This window comes from Idiotropiscis lumnitzeri, chromosome 16, assembly GCF_059441095.1.
Source record: "Idiotropiscis lumnitzeri isolate Australia: NSW breed Sydney's pygmy pipehorse chromosome 16, RoL_Ilum_1.0, whole genome shotgun sequence".
NCBI classification, from domain to species: Eukaryota; Metazoa; Chordata; class Actinopteri; order Syngnathiformes; family Syngnathidae; genus Idiotropiscis; species Idiotropiscis lumnitzeri.
Window position 1 is genome coordinate 4,937,139 of NC_142406.1, and position 25,669 is coordinate 4,962,807.

The following is a 25,669-nucleotide window of genomic DNA, read 5'->3' on the forward strand; positions in this document are numbered from 1 at the left end:
TCCTGTTTTACTGTGTATTTTTATTTTATTTTATAATATACATTTTTTTTCTACATTCATTATCCCTCGCTGTGAATTCTATTTAAGGATGAAAAATGTATATGTTAGTTTAATACCTGAACTGAACTTGTGATACTGTTGTACTATTTAAAATGTTCAATAAAAAAAAAAAAGGGAAAAAAATATATATATTACATATAATGCCATTTAAAAAAAAATACGCGGTTTTCCATTTTCATATTTATATTTTTGATTTACCTTAGACTTTCTTTTTTTAATTACTGAATCAGAACTCCACTGAGCTCACCGGTCAGTCCCTATGGCAACAGTACCCAGCCGCTACGACGACGTCACTGCTATGTTTTCCATTGTCCACGCTTGCTGCTAAAGGGAGACCTGGCTTCGTTTATGTAGAAATACGAACGAACAGTACAAAGTAAGTAATCAAGCCATACACTCTACATTAATTCATCTGCAATGACCTACACCTGTGCCACGTTTTAAACACACGACTAGCTTTCACCGAGTGTATTTGTTTGAATTAGCCGTTAGCTTGCTAAGACATGCAATCGAAGAATTGGAACTGATTGCTGCCTTTTACGACTGACGTTGCTGTTCAATGATGCATCTTACGTTGTCTATCGATAATCATAAATGTGCAATAATACATACGTGAAATGTTCTCAATTGTATTAATTACTCGTATTTGACCAAACTGTCAATGACAGTTGCTAATGTTGGCTATGTTGTGCTTAGCTCACATAACCTGATTGGTTCATCAATGTTATTGAAAACACTAGTACATGAATCATAGTATGAATTGTTATAGTATAAATTGTCATGGATTGTCTTCATTGGTTTACCGTGCACGTTTATGCGAATGTTACAAGCTCGGTGCTAAAAAACCAAGGCTAAAATGTGCAGCGTTAGCTGAGCCCAGCAAGCACGTCAAAATAGACGTGTATTTGTTAGATCACGTCTTCGTTGTAACTTGAAACGTTTCTTTTTAGGCAATTTAATTTTCCAATCCTGCTTTGCTGCTGGAAATGTCATCGTATGTGCTTGTCCACTGTGAGAGTGATAATCTAAAATCCAGAAATCACAATGTATTAAATTTCAAGAATTTGTGTGATACAGCCGCAAATAAGTATTTTAAACACTTGTCTTTCTCCTGTTAGTCCAGCTGTTAGTCCACCTGTAAAAGTCCACCTCCATTCCATATATTATCCTGAATCAGATGTACCTGTGTGAGGATATTAGCTCCATAAAGACACCTTGTCCAGCCCATACAATCAGTAAAACTCAAATTTGTAACACGGCTGCGTTCAAAGAGCTGTCCAAAACACACAAAATTGTACAAGCTCCGGAGAAATTGCCGAGCAGCTTGGTAAAAAAAAAAAAGGTCCACTGTCGGAGCAATCATTAGAAAATGGAAGAAGCTAAGTAACAGTCAATCTCATTCGGAGTGGTGCCTCATGCAAGATATTAGTGAAAGACCGATCAGGGCAGATACTGATACAGATTATTAGTAGTCATGGAGGCTGATAACCGATATTTCAAGCTGATATTCATTGGTTTAAAAAAGGGGGAAATTATGTAAATATTTAAAAAAATAAAAACTCCAAAACTTGACTTAGTTTAAATGCCTTTAAGCACATGTTCATTAAACAAATTTAGTGATTTGCTAGATGTCAAAGCTTTTTTTGACCTTGGAATATAGAAAACTTAATTTTAAAAGTCTAACAAAAAGTGCCCGGAGTTCCCAGGCTCAGCTGCATGTTATACTTGAATGAAAACAAACATCTCTTTAAAGTTTACTACAGCAAATAGTTTTCTATTAGTTGTGAGTTGTAGTAGACATTTATCAAAATTTCTGCAAAGTCTGTTGTAGTGCGTGTGACTTGAGGTGAAAAAGCAAACAGGCAGCCGACTGCTGATTGGCTGCTGCCCACTGCACAAGGAAACAATCAGATAGTGCTGTGGGCAGGCCAATCTGCTCCTGCAGGCAGAGCCACGAGCACAACAGAGAGAGACAGGAGTGCTGTAGCGGACCAAAATAAACCAGCTTTTAATTTATTGGCCTTGAAAGTTATTAAAAAGGCAGATGCCGATTATCGGCAAAATGCCAAATATCGGCCTCGATAATCGGTCCATCGCTACAAGATATCACTTCATGGGGTCTAATTTTTCCTAAGAAATGTGAAGAATCAGCCCAGAACTACACGACAGGAATTGGTCAATGACCTGAAAAGAGCTGGGACATCCGTTTCCAAGGTGATTGTAGGTATTGTAGACGTTATGGTTTGAAAAAACAAACCGATTGGGAAATTACAATAATTGGGTTTTATTTATGGTGATTGATGAAAATGAAGTCCATGTATTTTGAAAGAGGCCAAACATTAGTCAATAGTTTGTTAGCTCTTACGTTGCAATTATTAGTTATTGGTGACCACTGTTCCATGTTAACCAACGATGCATTGAATTTGTGCTTTCTTTTCCAACTGTTTGCAATTAAAAAAAAATAAAAAAAAAAGCTTTGCTTTCTGCTAATTGTTTATTGATTCAAAGAGAATACAGAAATATCTGGGACCAATAAGCTTTTTTGTTAAACCGACAATTGTAAAAAGCTAACTATGTTCTCTTGCAACTGTTTCATTTTAGTGGACCGTGGTTTAAAGCGCCGTCAGGTGAAACCGCTGGCTGCTTCTCTTCTTGATGCCTTGGATTATAACAGCTCAGATGACAGTGACTTTGAAGTTGGAGATGCCTCAGGTATGCATTTGTTTTTTTTATAGTTTAATTTAATTCTCCTGTTTGAATGCAATCTTGCACATTGGTGTACAGTACTATATTTATAGTGTAACAGTACATACTAAGGCTATTTTTGAGGCTTTGTTGTTCTCTTAAAACTACCTTTCTGTCCTGAATGCACTGGCACAATAGTGACATTGCAGGTTAGTCGTGACATAATTGGAAAAACAGTGTAATATTAATGTTAGTGAGCTACTTGCTAGCTGTAAATTAATTTTATCTTAAGGCTAACAAGGATAATTACATTAGCCTTAGCATTAAGCACACTGGTAATTTAATTGATGCATTTAATGGAGTTCCTGTGGCAACTCACTAATCGGCGTGCTTATGTGACCGCCACGATGGTGGGTACATCATTCCCATCAAAGTGACTGCATGTTCATTGAAATTAAACCAGAACTTTTATGAGGTTTACTTTTGTTCATATACTTTGATGGTGTGAAACATGTCCAGTCAGTCCAGAACATTTGAAGAAAAAAGCGCCTGAAAAATCCTTAACTATGAAACATATTCCCAGTTTCTTTCTTGAGATTGTACCGATTTGTGAGTATGCAGCACAATTTTCAAGAATCCTGGTTATTTTCTTTTTTGTGCCATTCACAAACGGTTTGCATGGTGCAGGTGTGCCCACTCTTTTTCTGCATGCGAGCTACTTATAGAATAACCAAGTCCAAGTGATCTACCTACTTTATGTATTTATGTGAAAATAGAATTAGAATTCTTTAAAGGTACAGTCTATATTGATGTGCCTTGGATAACAGCATGAAACCATATCGCACAATTCAACTAGTGCACATTTTCTGTCCGTTACATGACTGACGACTTGCGCTGAATGGAATGAGTCAAAGATAGAATCTGGACAGGAGCTGCTGCTCGCGAGCCTTGCGCTCACCTCCCAATGAATATTGGGCAAGTTGGACTTCGTGTTGGCTCGTGCTACGACTGCCATTTGTGGTGGTGGCCGGCTTCACCTTCCCATGGGTCGTTCAGGTCTGAGGACCAAATACTGCTGGAGGTGTCGAGTAAGCGCAGCCTCAGGGGGATCGCTCCTTTGCTGTTGCCGGTCCTTCTCTATGGAATGAACTCCCGTTGATTATTCCGCTATCCCCCTCTCTGTCCACTTTTAAAAGTCTTTTGAAGACACGCTTTTTGTTCTTCTGGTATCTACTGTATATGTGATTGTGTTTTAATTTGTGTAATAATTATCCGATAATTTATATTACTTTTTTATTAATTCTTATATTATGGAAAAAGCGCTTTGTTACGACTCCACTTGTTGTGAAATGCACTATATAAATAAATTTGTATTATATTGTATTTTAATTTGCACTACTGTACGTAAACGTCAGGAATGCTGGTAATGTTTCTGCAAAATATGTTAAAAGTTGAATCTGGGGGTGCTGGAGCCTATCCCAGCTGAGGGTACGCTGCAAATTAACATACACAGGGAGGGAATAAGTACAACAAAAGCCTCCTGGAAGGCTAGATCTATGGCCAAATGATCCGTTTGCGGCAAACATTACATCGTACATCGGAAATATGGCCTAAGGTATTTAAGATTTATGTTCAGATTAGGCCTATTGCTCAGTCGTGAGAGAACTGATCTGAGACCATCTTTAGAGGGGTCTGAATGATTGCTTTATAGCTATATCGACTGAGTATTAAAACACTCTACTATCCAAACATCGAACTTCAGATGTCTAATTTTCCATTTGTCTTGTATTCTAATAGGATCAGATGGAACAGGCAATGGCAGTGATGAGGAAGGTTCTAAACGAAGTGCTGCAGGTTCCGAAAGTGACTCAGAAAATGTGGGTTCTATCGATGATGGTACTGATGAAGAAGATCCCAAAGATCTGACAGCTGAGGACAACCTGGCTGAAGACGAAGACAACTCAAAGCAGCAGAGCTCCTCAGATGCTTCTACCAAAGACACCCCTCTTGTGAGTCCACCCAAAGGCAGGCGAAAGAACAAGAAGGTTTTGGAGCCAGAGTCCGCTGCAGACGGTGGTAGTGTCTCGACCTTGGCCTCTGCACCTGGCAGTGATAATGCAGATGTGTTTGAAACCGAGCCCAAAAAATGGAACTTTCGCAGGAACCGTCCACTGCTGGACTTTACAACCATGGAGGAGCTGAATGAAATGGATGACTATGATAGTGAGGACGACAATGACTGGAGACCCACAGCGGGGAAGAAGAAAGGCAAGGCTTCCACCCAGAAAGGAGGCACAGAGGAAGGTGATGGCACCACTGCAGATGATCATGATGGCGACGGCGACGACGATGATGATGACGACGATGATGATGATGACGACAAGGATGATAATGATGACGACGATGATGACGACGACGATGGAGATGAGGACGGCGAGGATGATGATGATAAGGAAGATGATGAAGAAAACAACAGTAGTAGTGAGAGTGACAAGGAGTTGAAGAAACCCAAGAAAAAGGCCAAGAGTACTAATGCTTTTGATGAAGAATTAACAAATGACAGCATGTCCCAAGGAAAAGGAAATGAGGTAAGCGTACCTTGTTATTGTCATTTATAGTCCCCTCAAAATTATTGGAAGGGGAAGGTCAATTTCCAGAGCTGGGCATTCCACCAGACCAGTCCGGCCCTCCCGCCCGGCTGGACGGCCAATTTTGGGGTAGGGGGTGACAAATTGAAAAAATAATTCGATTAACAAAGGCAAATTGTCCCTCGTGTGTTTGTTGAACCTACTCACGAAACGGGCAAAAATTGCCTCTGAATGCGTAAAAAGCACCACTACCGTTTGTGTATGAAGAGTCGTAAGACGGCAGCGTGCAGAAACACTGTGAGAGCTTAATTACTTTTGTCCAGCTTTCTTCCGCACATACATACTGGTCTGTTGTCAACTGACTGTGGTCTCAAACCTCCCCAACAGAGGGTGGTAACACACTATGTAATGCTCACAGTCAGTCCAGTGGAGAGCTCCTGAAAGTCCTGCATGCACAAATTTGGAACTCCGCCCACACATAAGGCGCTCCGTATGATAAGGCGTCTTTCCATTTTGGAGAAAATTTGGCACTTTTGGGTGCGCTCTATAGTCGTGAAAATACGGTTTGTATTGCCATCTTAGTCAATTTCCATGAAAGTATCTCACACTTGTGCAAGTTAAATTTATTTTGGAGATATCCCCAAATCTAGAGAGAATCTCCAGAGAATGAGTTAATTTTTTCGGTCCTGGAGACCTAACAGCTCATCAGCATACAGAGATATTTTATGCTCCTTGCCTTATCTTGTAAAGCCAATGATAGAATGGTTATTCCTTATGACGATGACAAGAGGATGGATGACTAATACTAAAAGGGAGGTCAGAGGGCAGCCCTGACGTGTACCCCAACACAACCTAAATAGTATAGAATAGTGGTTATACGTAAATACCATCGCTGAACGACATGCAGATAGTAACTTAACCCATGAAATAAATGTATTACCAAAGCTAAATCTATGTTTAAAAATAATGCTTCTTTCCGCTACCACAATCCCTTTTCAGCTTCGGAACGCCTGTCTTTCACAAAATCCGTCTAGTCTGTGGATGCAACAGATAGAAAAACGTCTTCTCAACAACGGGTCAATACTTTAGCCGCAAATATTTTTGTTACAAGCCACAGTGAGATTGTCCTACAAGATGAATGCTCCAAGTGGTACTTATCCTTTTTCCGGAGCAAAGTTATACGAACCTGTAAAAGAAGCTGCACTGTACAAAAAATGTTGTTAGCTGGTGAGAACATGCAGCATCAAACTCACTCCGTAGGCCAACCAGGCAAGGAGATTTGCAGGGTTGCAATGAACGAATTGCTTCAATTGCAATGAACGAATTGCTTCAATTAGTTTGAGTTGCTCTATTGGGATATCCAATGAGGAGACCTGGTCTGGAGTCAAAGTTAAAATCTGCAAATCTCTAAAGAAATTGGAAATAAGAGAGGTATTACAAGAAGTACCACAGCTATAGAGATCCCACTACAAAGTAATGTTGAAATGTATCATTAATTCCAAGCTGGTCAGTGACAGTGTCTTGCTTAACTCTGGCACTCTTCAGCTGATTTTCAGGTAACTTACCTGCGCATTCTCCATAGTCATATAATTTACTCTTATTTTTAAGGAACAGATGTTGAATTGAATGTGATGTGAGTCAATCATCATTTAGTCCTTAATCGTTCTTTGCATAAATCTGGGGAAAGGGATTGTGCATTCCGATTATTGCTGTGCTGTGACATGATTGAGAGGTCATTCATGGCGCAATCTTACCAGCAAGTTGTACTTCCTCCTCAGGAGTGACAGGTTCAGCCGCCTGCTGTCTTTGCTCGTCAAGTAACGCAACTGCAGATGCTTGCTCCCGTTCACCTCTCCAAAAAGGAGTCCCCCTCACAAAAAATGGAATGGTTAAACAGATCTTGACACAATCTAATCATGTCCTGTATATTTCCTACCACCTTCTTTTTCTCCCGCGGTCACATTTGTTGCTTGCTTTCAACTCGGAAATAGCAGCCTGCCTTCTGCTTCCCCTTTAGGTCAGCCGTTCTGTCTTCCTTACATGGGGGTTCACCCTGAAGGGTGGCCAACCCCTCCCAACTCCACAAATTTCTGACACTTCTCATACATATTCTGGTAGTCATGAAGATACCAAGCTTTTGAACGACGTCAATTTTCTTTACCCATTGAGCCCTTCTCCAAGTCCTTTTCCCAACTATTAGGTGCTGCCGTTTTTGCTCCCTCTCATACGAGCAATCCCTCTATCATACAGCAATTTCACTCCCACCTTCTTCGGACAATGTTTTTCCAAATCTTCTCACCCCTATTTTACAACAGTATTCAACTCACAACAGTTGTTTGCAACCTCAACAGTTGTTGCAACCTCAACAAAATATGGACCTGTCATAATAAAACATCACTCCCAGATTTTTTTTCACCCCACCAATCTCACAGAAGAGTACATTTCACCGCCTTATATCGCACAATATCCTCACTTTCTTCAAATCATTTTCTCAAACAAACAACAAAGAAGCCTAATATAAAAATACACATCCCTAGGTAATGGATTGTTGATTTGAAAATTATCATTAGAAGGGATCGGTAGCGCTAAAATTGACCTGTTTTTTTGATTCAACAGGATGCCTTGTTAGATCGGTCCCAGTCCTGGACCGCTCAGCACATCCTCATCTGCTCAGTTTGCCTTGGAGACAATAGCGAAGATGCAGATGAGATCATTCAGTGTGACAATTGTGGTGTTACTGTGCACGAAGGTAAGCTGCTCTTAATTCCAGAAAATTCCTATGAATGCATTGCTGAAATATGAAATGGTTTAAGCTGCTCTTACGCCGGTGAGTGCACCTTAACATCAGGAATGCTTCTTCTATTATTCCGCAGTTTTTTTTTTTTAACACTAGCTGCAGACATGGTCCATGTCTCGTGTGACTCCGTAAACCGGGGTCTCTAAGACCCTTACGCTTCATTTTCCTCTCCAACATATGCACACTCATCAACAAGATGGACATGCTGGCGCTGTTTGAAGAGGACCACAGACTTTTCCTCCTTTTGTCATTTGTGCTTCACAGGGAAACGGTTGTTTGAACTCAATTGACTTCAAAGTTGGTCTGTACGATCTCAAGACCTGGGACAGAAATATTGTGAAAAAAAATCATGTGCTTGAAATATTATGATGGGGGCAGGGCATCAAATTAACAAAGAGAAAACACAATAGAAGGTCCTCACTATAGAAAATATTATATGGTGAGAAAGTCTTGAAGAATTCAGCTCATTTTGAGTCTTTTACAACTTAATAGTATGAGATCAAAGAGACCATTTTAAATATTAATAAGGGACAGATTGAACTTTATTCAATCATTAGGCGGCATCCAAGGCTTACAAAAAGTCATTTGGAGTCACACCATAAACCTTGTCTGTCATTTTGTTTTCACTTTGGAATTTGGCTCAATATTTGGCCCTTTATATAGGAGTAATATTTTTACAAACTCCTGGAAAATGTATCCGAGTCTCTTTGAAATATGGGCCTATCATCTGAAGTTATTTAAGACGAAGTTATTGAAAGCTTTTTATTTCATCTCACGCCATTGCTGTGGAGATGTGCTGTTTGCAAAGAAAATTATGCTGTTTTTAAGAATCTAGACATGGATGACTACTCCAACGCACCAGTACCCCAAGGTTACCAGTACCTCAAAGGTCACAGTAATGCGACAGCTCTTTGTAGCTTCTTGCAGCTCTAGTTAGGCCCCGAGCTGTATTTGTAGAAATTATTATTTTTGCACAATGAATCACATTTTTCTGGCCTTAATTTACATGAAAAGTCACTAAGCTTTGTACACTCATCGAGCCTGGCAAAAATGTAGATATTTTATATGTAAACCATGACTGATATGAAGATTTATAATGAGCGCGACCTCAGACACTCCTATTGGTCCACTGACATGTTTGTCAATTTCATCGGTTAGATATGACCCGACTATCGGTGAATGTATTGGTGGTATGCAGCTCGATCGTAAAAAAAATCCATAAATATACCGCGTCACATTTAAAACCACAGCATGAGGATTAAACTGGCGGCTTGTAGTCAGTATGTCCAATAACGCGCAGACTTTGACTGTGTCTACTAACGAGAACTCAATTCATCAACGCCTCGATACTTACGGCACTGTGTCGTCACTGCGCTAAACGTCCGTGGCTCTTTAGCGAATGATATTTTTAAGTATTTGTTTTTGTTTCCGTGTTAATCCTTGAAAATGTGTCTTCACATGAAAATGGTCAGTGGTTTGGGTGGACCGCTAGCTTTATTTAAAACATATGCGTGTGTGCACATTACGAATTGTCGGAATATCAAAAAATATTTGACTAAGATTGTGATTAATTTATTCTTTGAAGCATTCATATTAATATGTGCAATTGCAACAACATTATCGTAACAGAGCCTTAGAATTTGCGAAGGAGTTCATTCCATATTGAGGCATTGCAAAGGTTCTCCATCAGAAAGCAACAAAGTGTAGAGCTGAATAAATGACTATGCTGCAATTCTTGCTTTTGATGGGCAGTCTTACTCCGGCAAAGCACCCAGTGGGCTTGCAGAAAACTAAGTTTTTGATTTGTAAGAGTTTCTCATTGCTCAAAATGCCTGAAGGGTGGTTGACTGAATTAGAAGTTAGCGTTATCTCCCCAACAGATGCAGACCACTGCTTTCTGCCCTCATTCATAATGACGACCAATCTCGCAGCTGTAAGAGCTACCATAGCAACCACATCACCATAGCAATGGGAACACAGACCTCAGGAAATTCGGAGAAGGATTTCAGAATGATTTTTCTTTTGCTTCTCTTGCTTCTGTTTGTTAGTAACAGTCAGACTAATTTAAATTTCCAGATGGCTCATCACAGACAGGCGATTGAGTCTCGTGTTTGTACATGCCAAGATTCCTCTAACAAAAATAATTTTGTCAACTGAATAAGTTCTAGAAACACTAATAGTACAATACCTTTAGTAAGGGGTCATTTGTTTGTATAGCTATAACAAAAATGTTTCTGTATTTTCAGGGTGTTACGGCGTTGATGGGGAGAGTGATTCTATTATGAGCTCAGCATCCGAGAACTCAACAGAACCTTGGTTTTGTGACGCTTGTAAGAATGGAGTGATGCCAAGCTGCGAGCTTTGCCCCAACCAGGATGGTATCTTCAAAGAGACAGATGCTGGGAGGTAGGATACAGTGGCAGAAAGGCCCATTGGAGAGATGCCATTTTGAGGTTGCAAATGAAATGTATGCAGAATCAAAATACAAATGGTATAGTCTGCCAAAGGTTATCTGAATTGTACTTATGTTCCGTTGCAGAAGAGAAAATTGACTTATAGGGAGGAGGCTGGTAGAGGAATGAGAGGAGGAAGAGGAGAGATAGTGAAATAAAGGGAAGAAGAGAAAAGAGTGTGTTTTGTCAAGCGTGGAGACTTCAGCCACGTTATCGCTGATAGTGCTCCTTAGCCAGCCTGCACCCAAATTTACTACTTCAGTAGAGCATGAAAAACACAGCAAATTAAACTGTGAAGCGGTTGCTTGGTGGAGATGGATATCTCTATATTGGACTTTGGATTCTCTTCCCTTCAATCTGCATTTGAAATTGTGTGACACCAAACTCAAATCTCTTAAAGGGGGAACCAAAATCTATTGAGTAAAAATCTTCCTCTCTGAAAATGTAGGGATGCCCCCATTCCATTGTTATTGAGTCGTGTTTGTCGGCACCGATCTGTTGCGAAAAACATGATTGATTGATTGCCTCTTCAAATGACACCAACCAGTGGGGCACATCCTAGCTCGTCATCAAATTATTTATACTTGTTAAACTTGTTTTTGATGTTAATGTCCAATGCTGCTCGATTATGGGGAAAAAAACAACAAAAAAAAACAGATTATTTTATGAATATTTGAAATCACCATATTTTTGGTACAAAACAAAAAATGTCTAAATCGAAACAATATTAAGACAAATCAAATGTATTTTACCTTAAAAAATGGTGAAAATGTATAAATTCAAGTTTGGTTTACTTTTATAAAGAAAATAGCTTACTTGCTCTCAACTTAAAATATAAATTGTCGTAGAACTGTTGCAACATTTAAACAAAAAATTTAAATTGAACAATCAATTTTTAACTCTAAGTGTACTCGCTATAGTATTCAATGTTTATGTATATAATAATATATCCTGTATATATTTTTATTTTACGATTATGCCGGTTTTGTAATCGCTGAATGTAATTATCAGAATTGTATTTAGATTAATTGCACCGTTCAAATAACTTCTTCAAATGCCTCACATTTGACTAACTTATTGTACTTAGTCGATGCCAGTGTGGACAGATTCTTCTTCTCCGGTCGATACAGTTTTACATCAGGCTGTGCAGACTTAGTTTGCAGTATATTTCGGCTTGCTAGCCGAAATTTGAGGTAGTAGCATGCGACATTTAAATCACTGCTAAATGGCTGCAGCAATTGCCGCCACTTCTGCACAGGTTTACTTGTCCTTCTCACAGTTTCAGTCATGGAACTCTTTTCAAGTTTCTTCTTGATTTTGTCATTCAATCTTTGCAGGTGGGTGCATGTGGTATGCGCACTTTATGTTCCTGGGGTTGCGTTTGGAGACATCGATAAACTGCGACCAGTGACGCTTACTGAAATGAATTATTCAAAATATGGGGCCAAGGCAAGTATTTTTTTTTCCATTTTGTTGTCTAGTGCTGTGGAAAAAGTTTTTTTCCCTTTTCTGATTTCATTTTTATCACACTAAAATTTTTCAGATTTACCAAATTCCATGTTTTACAACGACAACAACGCGAGTAAATGTGTGTTTTTACATGTTGAGTTTCACGTTTTTCATTTTCAAGTTTTTACGTGATCATTTTCAATTTTTTACATGATAGTTTTAGTATTTAAACGATAAGTTTCACATTTTTAAATATGTTTGGTGTTTATTTATTTATTAATTTTATTTCTTCTGGTGTGGCAACATTCCGCTTCAGTAGTAGGTTGGCTTAATACCAGTACCAAATTTACCTGATTTATACCGGTTTAACATTTTGAAAACTATCACAAACAATAAATCAAAATAAATCTGCTGTAATGTGTGGAATGTTCAAGATTCAAAAATACTTTTTTAATGCATTGTAAAAGGCTATTTATTGCAAGGTGTGTTGCCATTAAATCTGGTGTAAAATGATTCAAATATAAATAAATAAATAAAAAATAATTTTATGACAAGAACATGGCAACAGTCAAACATGGTGCGTCGGTCTTGGGTTGCATTATTTCCTTCGGAACTGAATTACTTTCTCTGTTTAATGGAACAATGAATCCTGGTCTCTACCAGAAAATCCAGCAGGTGAACATTCCGCCATCAATTCATGCCCTCAAACTCAAGCCTTGAGTTTTGCAACAACCTCAAACATACCAGCAAATAAAGTTAAATAAAGATTTTGGTATGGCTGAGTCACCATCAAGATGGTGTGATATGACCTTTGGGCAGTTAACGCATAAACACCTTCCGAGATACTTCTGTGAAGAAGAATGGACTGAATAAAAATCCCCCACAGTGGAGCAAAACACCCATCAGTAATTGTCGAAAGCGCCTGATTTCAGTATTCCAACAGAGGGTCTCACAACCAGTTCTTGGGTTCAGGGGCAATTACTTTTTAAGATTGTATTTTTTTCCCCTTAATAAATAAAATCATCATTTAGAAAAGTTATATATTTACTTGGATTAATTTTACGATTTAGTGAAATTGGTTTGAAAATTTGAAAGTGTGCTAAATATACAAAAATAAAGCAATAAGCTTTTTCATGGCAATTGAGATGGTGTGCTTATTTTTTCATAAAAATGTGGGTTTATGTTTAATATATTTCAGAAATGATTTTGTCTTGTATATTCCTTGTTGAATATTGAATGTAATCAAATGCAGGGGTTCTTTTTTTTTAGGAATGCAGTTTCTGCGAAGATAACCGCTTTGCCCGGACTGGTGTTTGCATTAGCTGTGATGCAGGAATGTGTCGGTCCTACTTCCATGTCACTTGTGCACAGAGAGAGGGGCTCCTGTCAGAAGCCGCTGCAGAAGAGGTGGGGGATAACAAGTGTATTAAAAGAAAAAACACTCACATAGTCAGTTTTGGGGGGAAAATCATTTACAATAATTAACTAGAAACAGAAATAAAGAACCGCACCTGACGAAGTAGACATACTGTCTTAGAAAGTTCACGTTAAATAAAACTTAAAGGTGCCACCTCTGTCTTACTCATAAATGTTCTTATAAATAGGGTTGTGCAATTAATAGAAGTCCGATTACGATTATTCCACGATTACAGAATTGGCATAATCATAAAAAACGATTATAGAGAGATTAAAGAGAGATTTCGCCGCTCCTTCCTGCCAACTGCTGTCAGACTTTTTAACAAGAACATTGGGTCAGGCCTACAAACGGGAGGGCATTAGTGCAATTGTGCAGTCCTAGGATGCAATATTAACTACTACTGTACTTTCAGCCAAGGGTGTACTTAAATATTGACCAATGATGTATTTTGTTTACCATTACAGTATTCTTATTACAATACTTCTATCACTGTAGTATTTCTACCACTGCAGGATGTTCACTATTACAGTACTTTTATCATTGCAGTACTTTCATCATTGCAGTATTTTTCTATCGTTGCAGTACTTTTACTATTACAGTACTTTTACCATTGCAGTATTTTCTATCATGCAGTACTTTTCTATCATTTCAGTACTCTTACCATTACAGTACTTTTATCATTGCAATATTTTTATGATTGCAGTATTTTCAATCATTCAGTAGTTTTTATCATTACAGCGTTTCCCCCTCCGTATAATGGACAAACATTAGGAGTGTTTCCTTACACTTAGATACGTTTATACTGTGTATATTTGCATGCTTTTTATGAATGTCTGCTGCTAATGTTACACATTAACGGCTACATTACGCCGCCGACTCTGTGTGATCTATATCTTTGCTGCTGTAACACCTCAAATTTCCCCATTGTGGGACTAATAAAGGACATCTTATCTTATCTTATCTTATCTTATCTTATATACAGTATATATTTTTATACATTTGAAATATTGTTAAACAAATGCTCATTTTACAATGTCTAGTGCTATGTGTAGTGTGCATACTTGAGTTCAAAATTTCAGAATTCTTTTGAAATTGTTTATTTAAATGTTGTCACACTTCTGACAATTTATAACTCTATTACAGTGAACAACAATGTTTGGTTATCCACAGAAACTGTGCTTGAATTTATATATTTCTGACCTTTTTTTAATATACTCCAAGATAAAATTAATTTTTTGAATATTGTTTCCATTGATACAATTTGTTTTGTACTGAAAAACACAACTGTTTGATTACTTATTTCAATTATTACTAAAATAATCATAATTTTTTTTCATAATCGTGCAGCCCTACTTATAAATTTGACAACTGTTTGACAAATTTGAGGGAATAAAAAAAGTACGTAAAATGAGCATGAAAAATAGCGCAAGCGAACATAATAAAGAAATTGCTGTTTGCCCGTATTGTCTCTGACTACGCACGGCAGTCGGAACGTCAATGCTAGCTGGCTTGCGGACGATCGCTGGGACATCCAGTCCACATTAGACATGGAATTCCAAATAATGCAAAATGCATAACACTTCATGGAAGATGATTTTCTTCGGGTTGTAGGAGTATCTTGCTTTAAATACAAATTAATGTGGCTAATGGTTCTTAAAAAAAAAAAAAAAAAGTAAACTAATAGTGGGCTATGTGAATGTCACATGACCAAACACAAAAAACAGGTAAGCCGTGATGGTCTTTACATGAGCCCTTGGTCACAGTGTTGTCATTTTCATTCGACAGCAAGTCGCAGTACAAGGCAAAATGGCAAAATGCAAACGGATGGAATTTTATATCTGCTTAATTAATTTTCCACCAATGTAATATTAATCAGAATACTGTGTTTAGACTAGTGGGGGTTGCATAGCGCTCAGCCTCATTCGTTTTGATGAGATCCAGCTCAGTCTGTTAAAACATTGCAACACTTTAAACGAGCTTTAGATGGGGTGGCTGCAAGCAGAGTCCACAGACTAAAAACTGGTTGATAGTTTTTAAATGTCTGACAATCTTTCAAGCTATGAAATTATCTGACCGTGTAAATACTCTTATAGATATTTCTACAGTAACGTGCTAAAGTTGGTTTCAGAGTCGTTGTTAGGGATACAGTCTTCTATTTCCCCTGCAATCAATTTATGAAATTTGTCACTCAATACCAGTGACGTACTGAATCGCCAATGGGTAGCATTGCGATGTCCATGGGGGAAAAAAAAAAACATCTGAAGATAAAGGCATGTGATCTGAAACAACAATTGGGTGATACAAACTAATTGTCATTTTCAGCATTTCTTAAGCACCAACAAACAAATAATCTATGCAAGAAAAGCCCTGATTACAGAACCTTCAAGGGTCATCATCCCCTATTATCGGACATTAAATTACAAAGAGCCTTAACCATCAGTGATTGCGCCTGGTTGAGAATGGTCCAATTGAGGATGGCGCAGTTCATTTTCCCTCCAAAAATATCAAAACAGTCACTCAGGGTGGGCAGACCTTCAAACAACCTACTCATAAAGGAAGAATTGCTCAAATTTGGTGCGTACACATCAGTGCTGTTTTGGCAGGCATTTCGCCTCAATTAGTCATTCCTATTTGTGATAGTTTTAGTCTAATTTTAGTTGGCGAAAACTCAAAAAGGTTTTAGTCTTTTCTTAGTTGATGGAAACTCCCCAAAAATGTTTTCAGAAAATTAGTCCATTTTGGTTAAAAATAGGCATACAAGGTTTCCACCCAATACCAAAAACTTTCTGGTCGACTACTAAGGATTATTCATTACAAACGGATAAAATTGGTAACCGTGGAATCAATGCTCATTGCTCCAAAATAAGCCAAGAAGCAAAACATTTTATTTGGCAACTTTTGTGGCTTTATTCCACTTAAAACAACATAAATAAACAAAATAAAAACGTTTCAACAACATAGATTTGCAGCAGACGTGTTCTAATACACAAGTACAAATTCTATCAAACATATGTTTTCTTTACTTGTAACAGCTTGTTAAATAGAACAAAGTAGCCTAGTTTTAGGAAAGCGCTTCTCTCCAAAATGACTCTTGTGCTAATGTGGTGGGCGGAGCTTGGCTGGCGTCTCCCTCTGCTTTACCGTCTCTCATTTGCTGTGTGCAACGCGTGCGGTGCGCCCTGCATCCTGTCCCGGTGGTGGACGTGCCCAAACAAGGATAGGTTGCACCAGCATTGCAATTTTCTGAATGACAGATTATATTTACAATAGGAAGCGATGTCATAAAATGTCAAAAAAACTTCTGACGGACCACACGCTAACAATTTCGTCCTGCCTCGTCTCATCACCCAAAATTCATGTACGTCAGGGAAGGGTTGGGCAATAAACCGAAAATTTACCGTTAGAGAAATTTATTACAATGACTTACATCATTTTGCCCATGTCAGTAAATTCGGTGTTTAAAAAAAGACAAGCCCAGTCTTTTCTGTCTGCGGCAATGTTCATGCCCCTTTAAGACGGCTACAGCGCGTGTAGTCACGTGACTCCACCCAGCTGAACAAGAAAGAAAACAGATGACGCGGTCGTAGCTGGCGATTCAAATCCAGAAGCGGCTGACACGGCTGAAGACGAAGTAACATTAGTTGAAGTTGTTCCTGTCGCGCTTGTCCCGAAAAGAAATTTGACATCTGTCGTTTGGAAATGTTTTGGGTTCCATAAAGACGATGTTTGAGCAAAAGAACACGAACTACAAAGTGCGCCGTAAGCATCAAAACAGCGCGTTCAACCTTTTCTTTTTCACCACCCACAAGACAACCATGAAGCAAGGTTGGACACGTTACAACAGCCCATAACGGAGGCGACACCATACGAGAGAACGTCTCCGAGGCGGACGCGATAGCCTAGCACATAGATAAAAGATTTTGCTCCTCTAACTACAGTGGAGCGCACGGGATTTAAACGCCTCATGAAAGTAGCCGACAAGAGGTACGAAAATATTTGTTGCAAACCGTACTTCCTGATATGGACGACATCGGGACTGGAGCTTAGACATGTCAAGCATTTTGCATCCACATCCGACTTGTGGTCGAGTCGCAACATGGATCCCTGTTTATCGTGCATTTATCGTTATTGAGGTGAAATTGCTCAATTTATCGTGATATTGATTTGAGGTCATATCGCCCAGCCCTAACGTCAGGTCATATTTTCATCATTAAACAGTCACATTTAGCTCGTCATCGTCTTATCGTAATGAAAATAAGGGGCGTTAACGAAATAATTTTATCATCCTTGATGAAAACAATACTGGTACTCATTAACTAGTAGGACTGGCAACCAAAACAGAGTACCCAAAACTATCAGGAATATGTCATTCCTTGTCAGAAATTTCACGAGTCAGTTTAAAAGAAACTGAATTACTGACTAAAATGGTGACTCTTCCTTTGAGTCGAAACTAGAACGAAAGACTTCAGCGACCCAGGGTGATTTCAGTCGGACCCGGTCTTTGTTTCTCATATGGGTCTCCTGCAAAAAGAACGTTTTGAATGGGAGCACACCCTGCGTCGCTCGGCTGCACCACATAAGCCCCTACTTGTCCAACTGACAAATCTTACATTTGAGCTTGTATAGTTATCTATGGGAACTGTCAGTCAATACAAAAGGCAACTAGTTTCCAAACACAACGTCACACCAGAGGGAAGAGGGAGTAGTTAACTCAAAGAGCACTGCCTCCAAAATAAACAGTCCACTAAGTCTGATTCCAGACCGTGTAATTCCCCCAGACATCCCTTCAGTCCAAGCATCTGGTCATAGCTGCGCTCAAAGTCTCTGTCTTCACCCTGTCTTCGAACTGAAGCCGCACCATTTCAGTCAATTGTTCTCCAAAACCTTGTTTATTTTCCTGAATGAAGTCCTCAACCTTTTTTGGGTGGAAAAGTCGCTACCACTTTGCCGTAGCATGGCAGTCGTGCAAGTTATGTGTCCCCTGATGCGTCCCCTCTTTCATCTGAGGGGAGAACTGTCTCTGCATGTCGGACAGCTTTGTTTTTGTTTTGTTTTTTTTGCAGCTGCCAATACTTGCCGTCGGGCTGTGTGGCCTAGAAACCTCAACCGTTGTTATCCTTGGTCACTTATCCTTGTCAAGCCTGCAGCTCCAGTTCATCACTCAATATCTTCTTCATGATAGTCATTAATTGTGTTGCCTTCTTTTTTTCCATGTTTCAATCCAATCAGTTCAGTTTTTCCATCTCCCTCAGTTTTCATGGTCGTCGAAAAACAACTCCACATTGAAGCATTGCGATCCACCACATTCAAAATGCATCTTTCAGCCTCATCCAGACAGATTTGCAGACAACTTCCTGTGTTCTTGAGCGCCGTTATGGCCGACTGTCATCGTCACTTACCTCCTCATTCGTAGTCCTGCTAACAGCAAACATTTATGGAGAGTTTACAGTTAAAGGCTAAAATTTGCATGCAGAGTATTGGAGCGCTTCTATTGCGCTGCCATTTCCAAGAACCTCCTCACATTTCTCCCCACGTTAATGGCATGCAAACAGTTGTTTTCCTGAAAAGTCAAGTCAAATTTATTTGTACAGCCCTTAATCACAGACAGTCTCAAAGGACTTCACATCCACAATCGACATCCCCTGATGTACCTGATGAACCCCTAGGAGGGCAAGAAAAATCTCAAAACGTCTTTAGGGGAAGAGTGAGAAACCTTGTGAAGGTACCACAGATGGGGGAATCCCCCTCCCGGGATGTCCAGGCTGCAATGGTTGCCATGTAAAAGGATGCGATACAAAGTTAGTTGAAATAATGTGAGAGTCAGTCAAATAAAGCGCTGCAGCTGGAGTGGGTCCTCACCAAGTTGATCAGAGCCGTAAACTTTATAGCCGCACCTCCGAGGATGTGGTCAGCCTTCGATCTTGTACCGGTCAGTTGTTGTAGGATCAAAACATCTACTTCCAAAAGAGTCACCATCACCTAATTCCCAAGCCAGGGGCAGAAAAGAGAATTGAAGCGTCAGGGAACAGTCTAACAAATAGTTCAACTAAAAGCACAAGTATATAAATAAGTCTTTAGTTGTGTCTTGAACATTTCTACTGAGGTGACCCCTCTAGTATCTGTGGTTAGTGCATTCCAAAGCTTCGGGGCCCAAATCGAAAACGCTCCATAACCTGCGGAAAAGTGAGTTTTGTAGACGTGAGAAATCCACCCGACTCCGGTAAATAGATCTCCATCTACTATTTGTAGCATTCAAATTAATGCAAATATTTTCTGATCCCATAGGATATTGCAGATCCATTTTTTGCCTACTGCAAGCAGCATGCAGATCGCTTTGATAGGAAGTGGAAAAGAAAAAACTACTTGGCCTTGCAGTCTTACTGTAAGGTGTCGCTGCTTGAGAGAGAGAAACAGCTCACACCTGAAGCTCAGGTACGATCTCACATAGTTGGTGAAGAAGAAGATTTCCAATAGTACTTGCTCATTGTAATTCATTTGTGCATTGAAATGCAGGTGTAGTTTCCTCTTATTACTTTTAATTCAAAATGCGTCTCCACCCGTAGGCCCGAATCACGACCCGCCTGCAACAATACCGCACAAAAGCAGAGCTGTCCAGGAACACCCGACCTCAAGCGTGGGTGCCAAGAGAGAAGCTGCCGCGACCTCTGACTTCTAGTGCCTCAGCCATCAGGAAGTTAATGAGAAAGGCAGAACTAATGGGGATCAGCACGGACATTTTCCCAGTGGACACATCTGACACCAATGCGAGCATGGATGGCCGTCGGAAACACAAGCAGCCTGCGCTCACTGCAGATTTTGTCAATTACTATTTAGGTAAGTAAATGTGGCGCCACCAAATCCCAGCAATGTCATTTTGAGGCTCGAGTAGCTGCTGATGTCGCACCACCTAGCTAGTGACAAGCCTGGCTCCTCATGCTGCAGCACAGGGTTGGGTTACTTTAAAAATGTTTTCTGATTCAGTTACAAGTTAAATGTTAGTAATGTAATCCAATTATTGTATTTTCACAACCATAGGGCGCACCACATTAAAGGGTGCAAGTCAAGTCAAGTCAATTTTATTTGTATAGCCCTTAATCACAGACAGTCTCAAAGGGCTTTACATAGCCACAATCGACATCCCCGATCTTAACCCCCAGGAGGGCAAGGAAAAACTCACAAAACCTCATGAGGGGAAAAGTGAGAAACCTTGAGAAGGGACCACAGATGGGGGAATCCCCCTTCCAGGATGACCAGGCTGCAATGGATGCCAACTGGGCAACATTTGACACATACAATGATGCTATGCAATAATAGATGAGATAATGTGAGAGTCAATTGAATGAAGTGCTGCAGGAAGATGACTTCAGTGGAGTGGGTCCTCATCCAGGGCCGTAATATCCATGGCAGCATATCCGAAGATGAGCCTTCGATCTTGTACCGGTCAGTTGGTGTAAATTCAGTACAGCCACTTCCAAGTGAATCGCCATCACCTAATTCGGGGAATTGGGAACAGAAAAGAAAGAACAGAAATAGCAAACAGGCCAACAAGTAGTTCAATGAAGTGCTGAAATATAAGGAAATCAGAAAAGGCGCTGCATGAAGACGACTTCGGCAGAGCAGGTCCCTTCCCGGTTCGTCAGTGCCGTAATCTTCAAAGCATGTCCCCATCACCTAATTCCCAAGCAGGGGAAGGAGGGGGCAGAAAAGAGAAGAAGCGGCAGTAAACAGGCCAACAAATAATTAAATTAGATGCTAAAGTATATAAATAAATTGATCAAATGTCGCGCTGCAGGAAGACGACATCACTGGAACAGGTGCATGCCCAGTTGGTCAATGCCTTAAACTTCCTAGTGGGTCACCGTCACCTAATCCCCCAGCCGGGGGAAAAGGGGGCAGAAAAGAAAACAAAAGAAAAAAAAGCGGCAGTCAACAGGCCAACAAATATTTCAGCTAAATGCACAAGAGTATAGTGCATATATATATATATATATATATATATATATATAGTGCAGTATAGTAGAGTGCAGTCTCAGTTGCGTCTGATTTTTCTGTTTAAAGCACATACAAAGGGCCCACCGTATTATTGGGCGCAGATATGTCAACACACGCTTCAGTGCTAAAACAATAGCTAGCGTGCATGCTAGCATACGTTTTTGAGAAAGACTGCTTTGAAAAGGCAAAATTGTGTTAGTCACATGTCATTAGAAATCCTGCAGGTGCTAGGGCAGGTTTTGCGAAAACTCAACCTGCATTGGGTCAGACACATCGCCATTAACAGTACGTGATCACTCAATGTCATGGGAGGGATGTCAATAGTCACCACACTTATGATAAGACATAAAGACCAGCTTTCTCCCGCACATACATACAGGTCTCTTGTCAACTGACTGTCTCAAACTGTGACCGACAGAAGTAGTAACTCAATGAATGTCTCCCAGTCGATTCTGCTGTGTTGTGTAGTCTCAGACGTTGCCAACAGAGGGTGCTAACATGCACTGTGAAATGCTCCCAGTTAGTCATATGGGTTGCTTAAGAGAGTATCATATGTACAGATGTAGAGATCCGTAGACAAGCCGCTCCACATTATAGAGCGACCCGTCTATTTCGGAGAAGATTTAGGACTTTAAAGTTTACCTTAAGGTCATAACAATCTGGTACCAAAATATGAGTAAATTAATTTGAATTCCTTTCACTACTTTTGGATTACTCCAATACCATATATGTTAAAATTCAAATGAACAAAAATAGAAATATATTTTTACGTGTATGTATGGTCTTTTCTGTCATGGATGTTTAATATGCATGGTTTTGGAATGTCGGAGGAAGCCTGCGTACCTGCAACTTCAATTGAAAGCACAAGAATTGTGAAGCAGAGAAGCTGCCACTTGTTAACCGTGCTGCAGAGATGCATGAGTGAGTGAGTTAGATGGATGGCTGTATACAATAGATTGATAGATACATACATCTACCTAGCCTATCAAGCGAGGTAGATAGCTTATTAGCAAGCTAGCTGGCTAACTAGCTAGCCAATATTTTTGTAGTATTTATATCTTTCTATATTGGTATTTTACATTACTTTATCTACTCTTTCTGTTATTTCTATGAAATTTCGTACGTTAACCATTCTATGAAATCTTAACTATTTGGTAGAGGTCAATATTTTAAAACCTAAAAGGCCTGTTGAAAAAATTAACATGATTGTTGTTATTGCTCACTCAAGGCAATAAGAAACGCAAACAAAAAAATATATATTTCTTTTCTATTGGTGGGGTAGTCAAAGAGAAAAGACCATGCATTATTTTTTAAACCTCTTAAAACTGAAAGTCTTTGCTCTTTTTGTGATGAAATTGTGATGATCTGCTACTTTGTTTACTATTCTGTGTAGCTTGCGGAGTCTTGATTACCAAATGTTAACTTTCTTAGAAAACTTATCTAGTAAAAAGTTTTTTTCCCATTAAATTTGTGATTGTGATGCCAGATGAGGCAGCGATACCATACCTGCAATTAAGCTTAAAACTACACGAATTTAAAAAGAAATTGAATTCTTATCTGACATAGTCTTTGATTTTCCTGTGACTATGATTTTTGCTATTGATTTTTTTTTTTCCCATTGATATTCAGAGCGTAATATGCGAATGATTCAGATCCAGGACAACATCTCTGAACAGAAGAGCTTAAAAGATAAGCTGGAAAATGAGCAAGACAAACTCCATGTGGAGTACAACAAGGTGAGCAGACAAACTAATCCATTCCGTTTTGATGAAACAATCAGTTGAGTATGTTCTTGAATTAAGTAAATTAATCATATATGGCGCATTTGCTCAAATGAAGTTGACGGAGTTGTGATGAAACCTTATTAGTACGTCACACAAAGCAAGGACACATCAGCAATTCATAGTCTTAGAATTAATGTTGATAGCATCTGTGTCGATTCTCAGTCCTTCAGTCAATTAGCTGTTTTCAATATCAAGGTAAGTCAAACAACAGACTCAATTCAGTTGTCGATCCTTTCATTGCGATAACTTAACCCAATAATGTGTTTTCAACATTCCTCACTACACAAATGTTTTTTATTTAATTTACTGCTTATACTGTACGTGTATCTACAGTTTGGTGTTTGATTTACATACGCTCGAGAAATGCTCTTGGAACATGAAGAAGCTACCCACAAGTTTTCCTCAGACCTCATTAACTTTAGCTTTCTTGTGTGGGACCTGATAAACACTAGTCTGCATGCGGCTCAAGCACAGTGCCTGAGTGTTCAAGGTAGCCTCCGGCAGATGTACTCAAGGTGACGATCGAGGCACGCCAGGAGAGGCAACCATCTTGCTGAGCTGAAAACTAGAGCTACACAACCAACGCTGTCTAGCCTCTTGCTTTGCAGAGCTGAGAGTCAACATTACCACCACCCACCCAAAGTGAAATCAGGCAATGCTGTACTCTAATATTTTTCGAAACTTAGATCTAAAGCAAAATACCAGACTATGGCCATCCAACTTCAAAAGCACATCTACCGCAAGAACCGAACAGCCACCTTGGGAAAAAACAGAATAGTGGTGTACCCTTTGTTTACAACAGATGGTGCATAGATGTTCATGTTGATGGTGAACTACTGATCAGTGAACAACATACCTGACGGTAAAGTGGAGGCCATTTTATTCATAAAGTCAATTCATATTAGCACGAGTGCATGAAGTCATTAATAGACATGAAACTGCGACCTAGACAGTCCCCTGTGGAAGCCTTGGGATCCACACAGTGCGTCGGTGATGAAGAGGTACGCTCCATGTTGCGTCCACTATACGCTGCATTAGCCTCATGATAATGGGGACTTCAGAAGATCCCATTTTGTCCGACGTATTCCATCTGAGATGCCAAGAGAAAGTACCCGGTGTAACTGGTAGGATACTTCATCACTAACTCCAGATACATGTGGTAGGGCTTCCATACGTCACAGATCTCCGACAGAAGAGCAGCAGTAGCAACAACAAACTCAAAACAAGATACCAAAGACTCAGTCAAGTGCCAAAAAAGAATGATGGGGACAGCCCTAATACTGAGTCTCATGCTGAGGCAAGAGCCATAAATAAAAAAAAAAGCGTTATAAAAATAGGCAGACGGGGAGTTTAATGTTTAGTCAGAAGTCTTTCCGAAGAGAGGGACCGGCAGCGGAAAAGGCTTGATACCCTCTGACCCTCCGCCTAGTCCTCTGTACCTCCAGTCGCGTCTGGTCCACTGACCTGAGGCACCGGGCAGGTGCACAGGGGTGGAGGAGCTCAGAGGGGTTCATTGGGGTGAGACAATTTAAAGATTTGGAAAAAAAAATATAATCTTTAAATAACTCAAGGAGCAAGTGAAAGGATACCACAGTTGGAGTTATGTGCGCCCTGCTAGAAACGTAACATCATAGAGGTTTTCCTTTCTGGTTTTGAGATGATGCACAGCATAAAGTTAGCCCTGTTATGGGTTTTTAATGACATTCTTCATACTAATGACTCTGGAGACTGTGTTTTGTGTTTTCTTGGTTCAAACTGCAGCGTTCGAGATGGTGTATCACAGTATTCTGATGGATTGCTTGCAGCACCAGCTGGACATTAGTGGCAGCACTCTTGAGCATTTTGAATGCTATTTGGCTGATAGAACATTTTGTGTTAGCCTTTGTTTTGTTTTTTTTGGGAGTACCGCACTGCCTTACGGTCATGGTGTTCCACAGGGTTAAATTCTGGGGCCCCTGCTGTCTGCATTGTATCTGCTGCCCTTAATTTCAGTCTAAAGAAAACATGATATTTCCTTCTATGTGGTTGGCTGTCAGATCTATGTCCCGCTGAGCAAAAAAGACTTACTCATTGTGGCCACTTTTTTCCTGTCTGGAGTAAATCGAGGCCTGAATGGCACTGAATTTCTTGAATTCCGATGAAAACGAAACAGTAGTTATCGTGTTTGGTCCCAGTGGCCCTTGTGGATCCGACAATGTTGACTTTGGCCTTCTGTCGCTTAATTTAAGCTAACTGTCTCGAATTTGGGTGTTTAACTACACAGTGATTTCGATTTAGACCAGCAAATTGGGGCCGTTGTCATCTTAGGCAATGGCTAAGTTTTAAGCCTCTCCTTTCTCAAACAGCACTTTGAAACAGTAATTCGTGCCTTTGTCACATCATACAAGATGGATGAATGTAATGCAGTTTATTTTGGAGTCAGCTGATCCTCCTTTAAGCATCTC

At 39.7% G+C, this 25,669-nt stretch overlaps 1 protein-coding gene across 3 annotated transcripts in view; it reads left to right on the forward strand.

The window, feature by feature from the left end:
• Positions 1-320: 320 nt before the first annotated feature.
• LOC148321040 (PHD finger protein 14-like) overlaps positions 321-25,669 on the forward strand; it is an 87,161-nt gene continuing 61,812 nt past the window's right edge. For all 3 annotated transcript variants that reach the window (XM_088319087.1, XM_088319088.1, XM_088319089.1), the window contains exons 1-10: positions 321-436; positions 2,662-2,772; positions 4,543-5,333; positions 7,950-8,082; positions 10,377-10,536; positions 11,921-12,032; positions 13,302-13,439; positions 19,735-19,881; positions 20,013-20,283; positions 23,071-23,177. In XM_088319087.1, coding sequence (XP_088175213.1) covers position 436; positions 2,662-2,772; positions 4,543-5,333; positions 7,950-8,082; positions 10,377-10,536; positions 11,921-12,032; positions 13,302-13,439; positions 19,735-19,881; positions 20,013-20,283; positions 23,071-23,177 — 1,971 coding nt within the window. In that variant the 5' untranslated portion in view covers positions 321-435. The remainder of the gene's footprint in view (positions 437-2,661; positions 2,773-4,542; positions 5,334-7,949; positions 8,083-10,376; positions 10,537-11,920; positions 12,033-13,301; positions 13,440-19,734; positions 19,882-20,012; positions 20,284-23,070; positions 23,178-25,669) is intronic.